The sequence below is a fragment of the Sceloporus occidentalis genome, unplaced genomic scaffold, assembly GCF_023333645.1.
Source record: "Sceloporus occidentalis isolate IW3139 unplaced genomic scaffold, rSceOcc1.0.p SCAF_95, whole genome shotgun sequence".
In the NCBI taxonomy this organism is placed as follows: Eukaryota; Metazoa; Chordata; class Lepidosauria; order Squamata; family Phrynosomatidae; genus Sceloporus; species Sceloporus occidentalis.
Window position 1 is genome coordinate 958178 of NW_028317075.1, and position 16859 is coordinate 975036.

At 36.5% G+C, this 16859-nt stretch overlaps 1 protein-coding gene across 1 annotated transcript in view; it reads left to right on the forward strand.

The window, feature by feature from the left end:
* Positions 1-16859, forward strand: part of LOC149284296 (extracellular matrix organizing protein FRAS1-like) — a 196768-nt gene that overhangs the window by 164936 nt on the left and 14973 nt on the right. The window contains exons 38-56 of the mRNA XM_089496882.1: positions 682-833; positions 1454-1616; positions 2229-2361; positions 2954-3144; positions 3228-3381; positions 3940-4203; positions 5053-5241; positions 5516-5635; positions 5916-6095; positions 6909-7033; positions 8282-8422; positions 9175-9402; positions 10184-10297; positions 11032-11182; positions 11557-11716; positions 12301-12469; positions 12665-12911; positions 15425-15769; positions 16105-16265. Coding sequence (XP_089353008.1) covers positions 682-833; positions 1454-1616; positions 2229-2361; positions 2954-3144; positions 3228-3381; positions 3940-4203; positions 5053-5241; positions 5516-5635; positions 5916-6095; positions 6909-7033; positions 8282-8422; positions 9175-9402; positions 10184-10297; positions 11032-11182; positions 11557-11716; positions 12301-12469; positions 12665-12911; positions 15425-15769; positions 16105-16265 — 3387 coding nt within the window. The remainder of the gene's footprint in view (positions 1-681; positions 834-1453; positions 1617-2228; positions 2362-2953; positions 3145-3227; positions 3382-3939; positions 4204-5052; positions 5242-5515; positions 5636-5915; positions 6096-6908; positions 7034-8281; positions 8423-9174; positions 9403-10183; positions 10298-11031; positions 11183-11556; positions 11717-12300; positions 12470-12664; positions 12912-15424; positions 15770-16104; positions 16266-16859) is intronic.

The window sequence follows — 16859 nt, forward strand, 5'->3', positions numbered from 1 at the left end:
GCACTATTTAGTGTCATTGACAACCTCTGACCTCTCCCCTGGGTGATAATGGACTCCCTGCTAACGCAGACGAAGGTGCACATGATCCAAAAATGTCTGTTCACTAAAGTGTAGGTGAATGCGAATTGAATCATTCCCAACGTCTGCTTTTGGCCAACTCTACCCGAATTAGATTTAACCTTCTCCATCTTATACTCTGACCAGTTCAAGAATTAATGAAAAAAAATCAAAGTTTTGATTTTGTTTAACCTATCTGTTTTTTGGGGTTTTTTTTAAACAAATCCAGTTCCTTTAAACTTTAAAGTTGCTTAAAAGTTAAGGTTCCCTTAATTTTCACAGATGTACAAAAAGGCAGCTTTGTATATATTTTTAAATAACTTGCAATTTTGGTATAAGAGGTAAGCATTACAACAAAGTGATGGGAATAGGAATACAGCCAAAACATAGGAGGTTGAATCAATAATGCAGCTAAGAGACCAAAACAGACAGATTATCAATAAAAGGAAGGCCATTACTTGGCTGTGATTTCTGTGCGCTTACTGTCTGACATACTAATGGGGAACATAAGGAAATATCGTAATAAAGGACGGAGCAACTTCAAAGAACAACAACCATTTCTCAACAATTACTGCCTTAATCAGTGCACACAACATCTTGTTAAGCATGTTTTCCTTTGAACAGGATAATAATTCTCCTGACTCCAAGATCAGAATCCAGCTGGTCTCTCTACCCATGTATGGCCTTCTTACCAAGGCTGAACCTGGAGAAGATGCCGAAGAGTTGTCAGAATTCTCTTTTTTTACTATGGAAGACATAGACAAACAGAAGATTAAGTAAGTAGTGCCTCCTTATTCAGTACACAATATCAATGCAATATACAATGTTATATTGCAGAGATTAGTATTACCCAAAAACATGTGTTTACTGGTTTCTTTGCCAGTTTTCACAAACCATCAAGTGCTGTGGTTTTAGAGATTCCCTAACAGTGGGCATATAAATAAAAAAAAAACAACATTAATAATTCTTCATGAGAACCTCTACTTTAGAACCTACAGAACCTATTTAAGTTAGGCATTGCCTTATGTCTAACCAAAGGCAGTGTCCCTAGACACTCTATGGCCACTGTTCTTACAATTGAGCCTAGTAATATGATGCTCTACCATGATGCTCCTCTTACGGACACAAGGGGTCAGGTACAGCTTGCTATGGAGGCTGTGATGGCTGGACACAGTCCTCCATAATGTAAAAGAGCCTGTTGGTAAGATCAGAGATCTGCCTTGTAACCTTCCCGTTGAGCAGCAGTGCACCTGGGAGCCTGATGAAGTGATATGCCCCCTGACCTGTTATCCTGGACTAGAATATGCTGCTGTCTATACTATGTAGCAAAATCGGGTATGTAGAAAAACTTTGGTGGATTCCATACAAATTTCTGTATATTGTATATCTGTTTTAGATATTCTGCAATAACCGAAACTGAGAGTCAGACTGTCACTGATACATTCCACTTCACTGTCTACAATGCTGACAATGTCCACCTGGACAACCAGATGTTTACTATAACTATTACTGCAGCCACCCATCAGCTTCCTATCATCCGGTCTGGAGACCAGATATCTGTAAGTGCCCAGTTGCTTTCATATTGTTTGTCGTCAAACGTATGCCTATGCATTTATAATGAATGAGGAGGCCTATACAATAAACAATGCATGCGATCGGTTGCTTGAATTGACACTCACCTTGCATATACTTCACTGCAGAGTTGAGTGGAGTAAAAAAAACCCAAAAAAACAATGAACCCATGAGTTTCAAATGCATCTTCAGGGGTCAACTTATTCTCCGCCTTTTCCAACACCGTCAAAAAAAGATTACTGAAAAATAATGATAATTAAATATAAAAATAATTAGTTTCTATTTTTTTATTATTTCTAAATATATAACTTTTTAAATACATAACTATAGAGACAAGAATCATCTCAAGTTGCATGTATATGACAGTAACTTGTATATATGAATTGTTTTGTGAGTGATAGCATTCCACTCGATTTTGATCTAGGTGGCCACTTGATTTGAATGGACCCAAAAATTACAAAACCTCAGCAAACTATGTAGCCATTAATGCTTATGTTGACACACATGTAAATTTTTTCTGACACTCTTCTTGTTGCTCACTAGAGAGAGTTGTTTTCTTTTATAGAATAATGAATAACGCAAAGGATTTTATTTTTAAGGTGGAAGAAGGAGGGAGGATTCTCCTGTCACCTCGCTTGATAATATCTCCAGATGCTGCAACTACAGGAAGGCAGCTGAAAATTCAGATAATCAGTGGGCCAAAGTTTGGTTACCTTGAAAATATTAAAAATGGTAAAACTTTTTAAAATAAACATAATTTTTTATGTTTTCATAATTATTCTTAAGCGCCTGTATGTATGCTCATGTCTACCTGAGTGTACTTCACACCGTGTACAAAAAAAGAAATATTTTCTAAGATATTATTCCTTACTCTTTCAGGCAGCAATTGATTCTGTGACTTGGGCTTCTGTTTAGAATGAGCTCAACAGTTAGTAGAGCAAAAAAATAATGAAATCTAGGATAGAATTCAGTAATTTGCAGGCTCCATGTCTTTGAAAAGATGTTAATGACATTTATACGTATAAATAAAAGTAAATATTAGTGAAAAATAGTAACATAGTAATTTATGTTAACAAGACACACGTCCACCAAGTTCACTCTTGCTGTTAATCCAGAAGAAGGCAAAAACAAAAAACACTCATTGAAGCGACTCCCAACTGTGCTTTAAAAAGGAGAAAATCCTTCTTGACTCCAAATAGCAATCTGATATGTCACTGGATCAACAAGCTAAAGCTAATCGTGTCCTTATAGTCAATTACATCCATATTCTCCACTTAATATGAAAAATATTATTGTTTATGACACTTCACTATTGTTTTCTTAGGTGGACGTACTTCTGTGGCTGGTCAGGTGGGTTCAGACAGTTACTTCCTGTTTCAGGATTTTGCGGAAAACCACATCTATTATGTACAGAGTGTCCATGATAGCGTTGAGCCCAGTGGGGACTTCTTTAGTTTCTACATAACAGATGGAAGTAGCCAGACTGACGTCCGTAACATCAGTATTATCATACAGGTAAGTCTGCAGCAGTCTACATTCACACGGCTACTTCCGGTTTATGTACAATTTGAATAATTCTATCTTATTGTCAACTTTAGGGAAAGAATGATGAGCCTCCACAGATCTCTACATTGCCGCTCAGGGTGTACGACAACACAGGAGCAGTGATAAGAAACACGTGTATAAGTGTCCAGGACGTTGATACTCCTGACAATGAACTCAGGTTCATTGTAACCAAATCACCTTTCCATGGTATGATGGTTTTGAGTGGTGGATCAATTGTAATTATGTAGACATTACAAATGTAATTTTGCATTATGGTATATTATAACTCCAATGTGACCCCCGCCCCCCATAGCATACACTTACACACAGTAACACACGCTCTCTCACACTGTCTAACAGTACACACCTCTTACCTTGTCTGTAGTCTAAATAGCTACTCACCCACTGTGTGGGAAGCCATGCTCTTGCCATGGGGCTACTTTAGTTTTGTTACATGACCCCACTGAGCTCCTGCCCTAGCAGCACTAAGTACCGAAGCAGGCAATCACCGGCAGTAAAGTAGTGGAGACACTTTCAGCACAAGCATGCTTTGGGTGTGGGAATCCCTCACAAGATCCAAATTTTAAGCAAATTATTTATATAGTTTACCAAATTATGGACAGATTTTAAAATAGTTCATTTGTAGGCTTCCCCTGTCCTATAATAGGTATTCCCTGGTTGCTGAGATGATTGCATACTTGATGATATATTATTTGAATGTTGTATCTTTTCATACTCACATGTATTGTTGTTGTTTCTCTTCAGGATACCTGCGAAGGAGGCAGTTCTACTCTGAACCCTTGGACAATGGACGTATCCTGTCCCAGGGATCCTCTTTTACCTACCAAGACGTTTTAGACGAACTGATTGTATACACCCCAGAAAGCATGGTCAAACCTTCAGACGAATTCCGCTTCTCTCTCTCAGATGGCCAGTACACAGAGACTGGAAGGGTAGAGATTTCTATTGAGCCCCAGAGAAAAGAACCCCCAAGACTAGCTACAAACAGAGGCCTACAGATCTCAGCAGGTACTTAGCATTGCTTTCAAATTACACCATAATTAATCTACTCATAATCTGTCATACATAAAGATCATATTTGAGTGTAATTGCTAATTTACACAGGTGTTATAGGTTCCAACCTCCTGAATAGTCCATATTTCTACCTTTTTTGTATAGTCTTGTGTATCTCAAGATTGTAAGCTTGCAAGCAGGGCTCTCTCAACCTAATGTATCGGTTTGTCTTAGTCTGTCAATTCTCGTCTTGTCAGACCCCTTGAATATATGTATTGTATTAAGCGCTGCGTAAATTGTTGGCGCTATATAAATAAAAGATAATAATAATAATAATAATAATAACCAAAAATTCAACTGACTGTTTTGCTCTGTCACTTCTGATGTCGAGGAAATCACAGATCTCAAATCAAATCTAAATCAAATCTAACTTGTTACCTACTAAGGTACATTTCCACAGTACAACCACCTCTTGTTATTGTGTTGTTAAAAATATAATTATGAGTTTAATGCTTTTAGAACTACATGCAGCAATAGAAAGCTTATTCCTAGTACTGTTGAATGCCCAACCACTTCCCAGAAATAATGATTTGATCATGCCAATTTTTGGCTCATTCATATTTTTGTCAGGAACATTTCATTGTCACATGACACAAAAGTAAGCACAGATAGGCTGTTGCATAGAAACGGAAAAAGCCCACATTGAACAGTGTGCCATTTCTATGTGGTTAAACCTTCAGAGGAAAGAATAAAATGACAGATTTATCAAGGTTCATAATCCTAGCATATACAATTAATGTTGCAGTTGCTTGTTTATATATAGTTGCCTCTTTCCTAACTTCCTTTTCTTTTTATTTCCCATAGGTTCAGTAGCTACAATCACTGATCAACATCTAAAGGGGACAGATGTTGATTCAGATGATGCCAAACTCCGGTATGTCATGAAGAAGGACCCAGCTGTGGGGAAACTACAGATGTCAAGAAACAACAACCCGGTGCAGATTTCAGTAAAGGCACCTATAAGTAGCTTTACACAAGTGGATATTAACAAAGGTCAGCTGACAAGTCCTGCTGTTTTTATTTCATTATTTCATTTTCATGTAGTCAGGTTTTTTGGTATTTTTATTCATCTGTTAACATACAAACAATTTGTTTCTGATCCTGGATTCAGTTATTATGGTGTTAGATTCAGCAGAACAGGTAGAACAGCTCTTTTGAATGATATCAAATCACGCATCCTATCCGTTTAGCATTTTTTTTTTAAATAGGTGAAGTTGCTAATATTTGCCATTTTGAATAATTTTGATCATCTGATTCTTTTTTGTAGGATTTGTTCAGTACAAGCACGTGAAAGGAGAGCCAGGAGGAAGCTTTTCTTTTAAGTTTGATGTCATAGATTCTGAGGAGAATAAGCTAATTGACCAGTCGTTTTACATAAGTATTTTAGGTGCGTATGTTTCTGCACCTCTTTTTGGGTCGCAACCTTATCTTATACCAGTTTTGCTAACATTTTTATTAATTTTATCAAGTTAACGAAGACTTTAGTAATGAAAGTATATGTAAAATACAGTGAATAATGGGAAAACAAATATTTGGGTGGGGAGAGTCCATGTTGTCCCTAGTTACTTTATACTTCACTGAGTGGGAACAGCTGACAAAGATATCATGGCATCTTGTAAATATGTGTGCTGAAGCCATCCTAGTTATTGTTGCTGTCACCCTGGCAGAAGACAAACTACCTCCATCCATTACCACCAATAAAGGACTCACGTTGGACGAGAACTCGGTTAAAAAAATCACCACACTACAGCTCTCTGCCACGGACCAGGACAGCGAACCCAGGGATCTCCTGTTCCGCATAACTAAGCAGCCCAGCCTTGGTCACCTGGAACATCTCGGATCACCTGGTAGGTTTCCTTTTGTAACATAGTGTTTGATGGCAAAGAACCGTTTCCCACATAATAGGTTAAGGCAGGGGTAGGCAAACTGCGGCTCTCCTGATGCTGTGGACTACATCTCCCATAATGCTCTTACAGTTATACTGCTGACAAAGCATCAAGGGAAATGCAGTTCACAACATCTGGAGAGCCGAAGGTTGCCTACCCCTGGATTAAGGGATAAGCACTTCTACTCCAAGGTTAATTCACAAAGTACAAATTTCTATTTCCCGATTCTAGAATGTTTTTCCCTAACTTCCCTTTCCATCAACTTCAAAACATCATCCTTTTCTTTACTCTTGTTCCTCTTTTCAATGAAATATTTTCTGCTTGTACCTCTTGTACTCATATGCTTGGGTCTTCAGGGCTCAACATACTTTACATAGCAATTAAGTTTAATATTAACTGCTGTGCTTTAAGGTACTTCTGCAGCATTAATTCAGAAAGGAATAGTTAATGTTAACCATGCAAAGATGAATACATTACTATGATTGTCTACTGCCCATGGAGAAAGGAATTTGCTTGAGAAAACATATTGAAATATTGATGCTGTTAATATGGTGCAATATTATGAATTTTAGAGGCAGAGTGTCTCTGAAAGACTTATCATTTTTACATCACTTGTATAAAGCAAATTCAACCCTCACTTAACATACTATGTAGGGATAGACAAAATAGGGGATGTTTTTATACTTAGAAATGGTGTATATAAGCCTCCCATTTGACATTTACATTTTTGGGTGGAAATGGCAGTTTTTGGACATTTTTTTACTTTGCACATAGGCATGAAAATTAGCAGCTTCAGCCAGGCGGATCTAGAATCTCGAAGCATCCAATACATCCATACCAGCACTGAAGAGAAGCACTCCGATGAATTTACCTTTGCCGTTTCTGATGGTGTCAATGAGGTAGAAGAAACTTTTTTTCCTTTATTATTGTGAAACAGCATTTTTATTTGTTTTAGAACGATCTTCCTACAGATGCATTATCCTTGTAAGAGATTTCCCAAGGCACCAATGCTTACACCTCGTCTCGATTCTATTGTTCTGGATAATAATCGCGGCTATACCAAGTGCTTCGGGCTCATGTTATTCATGTCTCACCTCACCACCTTCTCTAAAATTTACAACCTTCTTGATGATTCTGCAGCGATATATAAAGATTATGGGTCGTATAGGATAAGCTGCCTTACGTGCTGTGGTCTTTTCAAAGCCTTAACAATTTCAAGGAGCTCTAAAGCACCTACAGATAGGCCTCATGGGTCTATGTAATTTCCAGGTGGACAAGCTGAGCTTTCTACCTGCCAGATTCAAATATCCATATCTAGTAAAGTATCCTTATTTTTATGTATGTTTTTGAAATAACCTGAGCCTAGATGTATCAAATAATTTAATGTTTGTGTTACGTTGAAAGTTTTGGCATACTTTTCGTTTGCTTACTATGTTATAACCAATTGAGGCAAAATTGGGCATTTTATCATTTCATTATACCACATATTATATACCAGGAAATGTATTTTCTTTTAAACAGAACCTGGTTTACAGTTCCACATTATATGCTTCTGTACTTTTGTCAACTTAAATGTTTTCATATATTATAAACTTTTAATGTGGATGCCATCATTTATTTTTTCGATGTCTTATTATTAAATCAAGCAGTCCTTTCTGGATACAAAGCAATGTTTATTAGTAGTTAACTGTAAAGGGACTGTATAGTTCTATGCTAAGACTGATGCAGAAGGGGACCACCAGTTGGCTTTGGAACCCATCATTCCATTATTATTTTAGTAATAAAAATGTAAGATTAAATCTGTAAAATATCTCAAAAAGGGCACAACTTCCTCAAGTACCACAGTAAAAGGATATTTTAACTGACTAAGGTGCAGGAAAGGGCACAAAAGGGATTGGAATTACATTTAAGTTGAGTCATAAATAAGGACGCCTTTCTGTGTGGGTGCTTAGGGTTTTCCCAGTGACCCATCACCGTCAAGGATTGACCTACCATAGCCGACACACAATAATGGAATTACAACTCATTTTGTTAGAACAAAAGGTTTTTTTCATTGTATATTTCTTTAAACAAATAAATTTTCCCTTTCGTGGTAATGTATTTAAATATAGTTAAAATAATGTATTGGGGTTTTTTTTTAATTCTAGATTTCACAAACATTTTATATCACTATAAATAAAGTAGACGACTCCCTGCCTGTGGTTTACAACGCTGGAATGCGAGTGCAGGAAGGCGTCCGGAAAACCATCACTGAGTTTGAATTGAAGGCGTCAGATGCGGATACCGAGGTACAGTAAATATAGCTGGTCTACTGGCGGAACATTCAGGGAATATTTACAGGATCCACAATTGTAGTTATCAGACTGTAATTTGCATTATACGTTGAAATTAAATGCAAGCTAGTTTTTGATTATGTGTTTTAGTAATGTATATGATAGCAGAGAATAATCGCTAGGTGAGATTTATCAAGTACTGTAAAGGTAGCAGGTTTTTTTCACCTCTGGAAATGTACACGTAATGCCCAGATCAACCGAGTCATAGAAGAGGCTATCTCCAAGTCTTCATCCTGAAAAACTGAAGGTGCTGTCAGATGGATCACATTTTAATATAAAAATGTTACACCCAGAGTTTTAGGTTACTTTATTCTCCTAGACTGAACACTTTTTGACCCTGTCTGATATACTATGCTAGAAATAAGTATGCTTTGTCCATTGTAAAGTACTAAACAATGTGCTAGAGTTTTACAAATAATATAAAAATATTTAAAGTAATAATTAAATATTAGTATTCATTACTATTTGTGCTGTTTTAGTGAATTCAATTAATTTCATTTAGAATGCAGAGTGTTTTAGGATTATCATGTGAAAACTACTCAAATGCTCATTTTATCAGAACTCAATTACAGTCATTATTATACTGCTGCACTTATCCCATTTCCGTTTTTTTAACCGTGAACTGTTTTGATTGATAAATAAATAATCATATATACATACTATAAATGCTGTCCAAAATTGATACATTTTCCATATTCCTTAAACAGGCAGAGTCTGTCACATTTACCATTGTTCAGCCCCCTCGGTACGGAGTTATTGAACGTACGAGTAATGGTCAGAGTTACCGCCAAGCCACCACATTCACAATGGACGACATCTACCAGAACCGAATCAGCTACAGCCATGATGGCAGCAACACCCTCAAAGATCGGTTCTCTTTCACAGTCTCAGATGGGACCAACCAGTTCTTCATTGTGGAGGAAGGAGAGAAAGAGGTGAATTTGCATACTTCATAACCTTGGGCTTCTTTGACTTATGTGTCAAATGCTCTACCCAAGTGTAACTGTGTTGCTTGCATTAGTCAATCTTAGTGGTACATTCATTACTCTGACAATTTGTAGGTCGGTGAATAAATTCTCTCGACTATGTATTATGAATGGACATGAGCTTTTCCTGACCCACAACGAGTTTAAGGCCTAGTTGGAGAACAATATTTCTGGGGCTGAACCTTCGTAATTCATGGTTAAAATATGCAGCTCATGCATACTGATCAGCCCACCGCTGATGAGTGGGTACTGGTCCACGGGCCTTTGCCTGATGTGTCCAATGGCCGGCGTAAAGTGCATTTTAATGTTTATTGCTATTTAAAAAAAAAAATTAAATACTGTCATGTCTCCTGTTCCAAAACAACAATATACTTCACATTCAACATGTGGTATAGTATTATGTTTTGCAATATGTAGGTTTCATGTTATTCTTACCCACTCTATAAACAAACATGCAAAGTGCTTACCTTGCTGCCTTTAATTGATGAATGTTTGCACACCCTTTTAATACTCTTTTTAATCCATACGAATAAGCAGGAGCCGTATCATCAGCTCAGGAACACTGCATTTCCGGCTCACAGCAAAACATTGATTATTTCAACTCTGCATTTAAAATGTTATCCTTGTGCCCATTCTTAAAAGTTGGTAGCGATATGTTTATCCCTTTGTTGAATAGACATTTTGTTGCCTACAAAATATAGTAAATGGTGAAACGGGTTACTTGTTTCAGATTGTGACAGCAGCTCCCCAGAGGTTTAAGGTAGACATCCTTCCCGTGGATGATGGAACACCGAGAATTGTCACTAACCTGGGCCTTCAGTGGTTGGAATACATGGACGGCAAGGTACTTCCATTCACCTATCCCCGACTATGTGTTTTCTTAAAATGAAATAATCGATAACATCAGTAAGGTACAGCTCTGGTGCTTGAACCAGGCCCACTGCTGAGGGAAAAAATATGTATATCTTGACAAAATAAATGATATAAAAATAAGTCTTCTATTGATAAATAAAATGGGTCCATTGCAGTTCTTATCATCCAACAGCCTTCAAACTTAAAGCAGAAATCCAATCAAATAAAAGAGATTTTATTAGGATATATATATATATCTATATATATATATATACTGTATGCTTACTTGAGTAGATCCTCAAGATTGTAAGCTTGCAAGCAGGGCTCTCTCCACGTAATGTATCGGTTTGTCTTAGTCTGTCAATTCTCGTCTTGTCATACCCCTTGAATATATGTGTTGTATTAAGCGCTGCGTAAATTGTTGGCGCTATATAAATAAAAGATAATAATAATAATAATAATAGATATTACCATTCCTTTTCCATTTACATTTTTTGCTTAATGGGAAAATATCACTTGGTGATAAAATCTGCACATAAAGGGCCGTGTAACAAATAAAATAATATAAAGAACATGATCTTCAGCCATTTGGTGTGACCGAGTTACAAAGATAATATTGTTTTATCAAAATACAGGTGCATATTCTGTGAATGAAAGCGAGTGTTTATTTCTGTGGCGTGCTCATTCCTAAGCAATAAGTCTGTGTGGCTGTAACATTATTTCTAGGCTAGCAATTTCATTACCAAGAAGGAATTAATGACTATAGATCCAGACACGGAAGACAAGCAGCTGGTTTATGAAATATCGAGTGGGCCGAATCACGGATATTTGGAGAACAAACTCAAGCCTGGTGTCTCTGTCAGCACATTTACTCAAGGTACAAATGCCTAAGTAAAAAAATTATGTATATCATTATATATATATATGTGTATATATATATATGTGTATATATATATATATATATATATATATATATATATATATATATATATATATATATATATATACATATATATATTTATATTGTAAATGCAATGCGATAAAAAAGAGGAATGCGAACAAGCTGCTTCAACACAGATTCCCCAACACATACTGTATAACTGGTATATGGTGCAAACAGGAGTTATAAGTTTAACCTCATACAATTGATCTACCAGTCTGTCCACATGTGTTGCATGTTTAAATACGATATTTTTTTTGTATGTGCAGATTTGTTTTTGACACCATTATATTTGTTTTATTTCGCTTCAGAGGATATAAACCTTGGGCTTATTCAGTATATTCTGCACAATGAAAAGTACAAAGAAACAATGGACAACTTTAAGTTCCTTGTGAAAGACAGTAAGCCTAATGTGGTCAGTGACAACATGTTTCATATCCAGTGGTCCCTGATTAGCTTCACACATGTTAGGTAAGCCTACAACATTGCGAGATTTGCTTTACATTATCTGGGGTGAATTCTGGGACATATTTGCATTCACAATACATACTTCACTCTTCTTGAGAAAAAAAAAATATATATTTTAATAAAATATTGTTGTAAGAATTGGGAAGAATGCTCATACCCAGCCCAGTTCCTCCCTTGAAAGCATTTTATTCTTTTAGGCAATTTGAGAGCCTCATTTTCTTTCCTGGGGATTATTCAGAATTAAATCTGACCAGCGTGCAAACTGAATTAATCTTGTGTGATAGTACCCTAATTTAAGGGGAATGCATGGAGAAATTCTAAAGGAATCAGTGGATAAGCTTTCAAGACCTCAGAGGTCTTTTGTTAGGTTGCTTAGTCTACAATCTCTCTAATATATTATTTCTTATTGATAAATTAAAAGCAGGTTTAAATACACTGATACAGAGGCATGCGTTCTTTTCTCACTAGATCCTGCAGTACAAAGAATGCTTGGAAGGGCTTTTGTGTGAATTTATTTAAAAACGTTAATTTTTTAAAATACGAGAACATTGAAAAAAAAAAAGCATAATGTTTGTTCATTTTTACAGTTACAACGTGAGTGAAAAAGCAGGTACCCTCAGCGTTACTGTAAAAAGAACTGGGAATCTCAATCAATATGCCATTGTACTATGTCGTACAGAAGAAGGAACCGCAAAGTCCAGCTCCAGTGTGGGGTCGAGGCCAGGCCAGCAGGACTATGTGGAATATGCAGGCCAGGTATGATATGCCTTTTTCCTAGTGGACTATAGTGGACTCTTTAAATAATTGCAGCACTACTCCTATTGGCTGAGCCATGTATGATGGCTGAGCCATGTATGATGGGGAAATCATACATGGATTGGCATCCCATGTTAAAACATGATGTCCCATGTTGTAAGACTTGCAATTTAACTCATCTTTGTATGTTGTCAGGTACAATTTGATGAAAGAGAAGACACCAAAGTTTGTACAATCATTATCAATGATGACCAGGTATACGAAAACATAGAGAGTTTCACAGTGGAGCTCAGCATGCCTGCCTACGCTTTACTGGGCCGCATCACTAAAGCTGTCGTCAACATTAATGACACCGAGGATGAGCCCACCCTGCAGTTTGATAAGAACATATATCGGGCCAATGAGAGTGCTGGTTTCCTTTCAGCGCCTATTGAAAGAAAAGGTTTGTTCTCTTGTATTATAGTCACAAGACTAAAATAAATCAACATTTTCCCCCACGTCCAGCTTGGAGAACCTGACAAAATGTCCCAGGGTGCCGGATCATCCTATATTTGACACTTCTGATTTTCAGATACCCATAATATGATGATAGAAAATAGATAGAAAGTGTTCTTATCTGCACATCTTCATGTTTTCTTAAATCGCTTTTTAATTTGAGGATGCGGCTGTTGCTGCTAAAGGTTAAAGTTATGCATGTTAGGAGCCACCTGGGGTATGACAGGAGATTTTGCAGGGGAGTATAAACAATAAACTACCCCTTAAAGAAATGCATAGAAATTATACTCAAGTTAACATCTTTGAAAATAAATCTAGCCGGTCAGTAAAAAAATATTCTAATTATCTTCATACATGAATGAATATGAATGCTGATGAACTGCTAATATTAGTATAGTCCAGTACACATCTGATCTAGATCAGATCTTCAACTTGGTCTACCATGCCACTACCCTACTAGAGACACCTGCACAATTTGTCTGCCTCAAAAAAGGAAAAATACATTCAAAACATAAATTAATAAATATATAAAAACATTTATCCATTTTATTTTCAGCATATTTTTTTTGATTAATGCAACAGCTATTCCTTGTTAATGATGTTTTGTTCTCACTAGAGGGAGGGCCCCAATCTAGATACATCAATCCTGGTTGTAGCTGTTTGTCAACCACCATTAAAAAGTTTGGCCATTTTGACACAGATGGAAAGAACATTTTTACTTCCATATAGACATGTGTCCTACCAGAATTAAGAGCAGTGTGCCGATACTGTGGAAAAATAAGTGCTATTTTGTGAAGGCATGGTCATAAATGGGTTCTTTCTAAATTAGCTGATCCCTTCGTTGGCTGATGGTAAAGGTTCTATGTAGTCACTCGTCAAATGTGTTACCCAAATGGCTGTAGTACCGGCCCTCATACAAATCTTGACTTATCATTATTTAAAGATACACTTAACTGGGTCATTTAATAGGAAGGCGTCAGCTCCAGACTGTGTGACCCTGAGAGATTGGGCAAAACCCCTGAGACTCAGGATCAAAAACTGAGAGTTCTCGGGTATGGACATGGTGCTTATTAACAAATGCACCATCGATCAGATCCGGTAATCACAGGCGGACCAGTGACTGTGCCCCTGATCTACCAATGTTCCCTCACACCAATAAAAGTATTGTTTGTATTTATTTAGCAGATTGCTGTGCAATTATCTTGTATTTGAACAGAGTTTTTTTATCGTTATTTCTGGTTGTAAATTAGTTTATTCCCTCCGACTGTGATATATAAGTCAGAGGTGATCTCACCGCAGCAAATCCATTTTTTATTTGTGACCAGTCACTGGCAAAAGGCAATTTTACCGCCATGGCCTATTTAAATATTAACATCCATTGCTTGAAATATTATTCTGTATTTTATCTATATTCTTGATGAATGGGTTTCTTTTGCCTTGATTGAAAACATCATTTCCATTATTTGAGGTGCCCCAAAATTGCTTCTTTATATGTAAAAACGTTTTTATAGCCTGCAGAAAATTTAAATGAAAAATGTAAGAAAAAAAAATTAGTTCATATTATACATTCAGTTTTTCTATATTAGAAATTGGTAAGACAGGCAAGCATTACTTTTGTTCAGAGAAAATAGCAGCAATATTATTGTACAGATTAAAATGAATAACGAAACCTGGAAACATGTACAGCATACAAATGTGAAAGTATTAATAGCTTTAGAACTGATGTTCAGGCCCACTCAAATAGTCCTTTAACTTATCTGCCAGAAAACCGCGTTCGAACACCAACTTTTCAAATAAGTTCTATCCGTGCTGGCGAGCTAAATTAAACATAGGATAGTCCTCACTAAAATAGACACCATTGATGGGTCATAGAAAGAGCAAAGAGAGAACTAATCAGCGACTAGTAACACAAAATCATAACTAAAGGTAATAATACCAATAATAATAATATTAGTAGTAGCAATATTAGTATTATTATTATCTGCACTAAAAATTAGTTCAGACACACCTGCAGAGCTACATCTTGGCCAACTAGACCAACTAGGCCAACTAGAGTATTTTTTGTAAAATTCAGCTATAGTTTCATTGGTTTCCTCCCATGGCTAGATGTGTAATTACAATTATTATTTATTATTATATTATTATTAATTTATTATATTATTAATATTTGCTGGATACAAGTCACATGTTTGTTTTTTTTTACAGTTGTAAAAGTCACAATAATATCCACTGAATTAACAATAAAATAATCCATACACGTCTAAGGCCTTACTACATTACAGAAAAGATGATACGGTCCTGTAAAAAGTCAAGTAACCCCCCAACACACACATGGCTACATCTATTACAACATCATTGTAAATAAAAGTGTCCCAACTTGCCCCAAATGTTGGTAGGTATGTTAAACCTAGCCATGCCCTGCTGATCAATGTATGAAGACATTACTGTGTTTCCTCGCAGGTGATCCAGGAAGCATTGTTTCGGCCATTTGCTATACTATTCCAAAAACTGCTAAAGGCAGCAGCCTCTACGGATTAGAATCAGGCTCAGATTTCAAGTCCAGGACAATGTCCAACGAAAACCGCATCATTTTCGGGCCTGGAGTTACCATGTCCACCTGTGACATCAAACTAATAGATGATAGTGAATATGAAGAAGAAGAGGAATTTGAGATAGCATTGGCTGACACATCTGAGAATGCTCGGATTGGAAACATAGCAACAGCCAAGGTTGTTATTGAAGGACCCAATGACGCTTCCACTGTCTCCCTTGGAAATGCCACCTTCAGTGTCAGTGAAGATGCAGGTAAAAGCTTTTAAGAGCAAAACTCCCACCATGTATCAAAGCGTATCCTAAATACAGAATTGCGTTTTTCTCAAAGTATAATATTTGTTTTCCTACTTTTTAGTAGGTTTTTCTGTTATGGATAGTTCAACAAAATGTGTTCTCACTCTTTTAATGACACCATGTTACATCATGAAGGTCAGAAGAGGTTAATGATCCTGAGCTAGTAAAATATATAATCTAGAAAAAAAGACATCAGGATTTCACATTTTGTATGCATTTTGGTTCACATTATACATTGCTTTATTATGTTGTTTGTTTTTTTTTAATTTGTATTGTTTGTCATTTTATTGTAGGCTCTATAGAGATTCCTGTTATTCGTAGTGGACCAGATCTTTCTGTTCCCACTTCTGTGTGGTGTGCCACTCGCCCATCAGACCCACCATCTGCTTCTCCTGCGATTGACTATATCCCAAGTTCCAAGAAGATAGAATTTGGGGCAGGAAAAACCGTAGAGGTAAGCTTTTTAATTGTGTGTTAACTGAGCTAGGACAATAAAAAGGTGCCATTACTATCAAATTTAACACATTTATAACAAAATGCAGCATTACGCTCATTATTCATAATACCATTACCAGAAAAAAAATGTATTATCATTTATTATTTGACCTCATTCTTATTTTTGACTGGGGACCCTTAATTGCCATAAGACACAGGGGTAGGGGCTGATAAGATATTGCCATAATAACTAAAAAAAAGGATTCTCAAGGATTTACTGTGATTTAAACTGTGGTTTATTTGCTTAACATACTAGAGAGTGCAGCTAAGTGGAACAGTGCCTTTAATTGGTTAACCACTTGACATGGATCTGTCAAATATGAAATGTTCATGGGTGTCTTGTACAGCGTGCATTTACTTTCAAGGGATCCATGTATAAAGTGGATATAGAGGCAAAAGGTGATCATTGTTGACCTTATTTGCATGCGCCTACCCAGAATCCCTTGTGGTTGTGGCAGCACCATGAGATTTCTGAGGGAAAAAAACAAGCCTTCTGGCTTGTCTGGTGTGTGTAGATGAGTGTTTAATAATGCTTCTACTACCCCCTTAATTT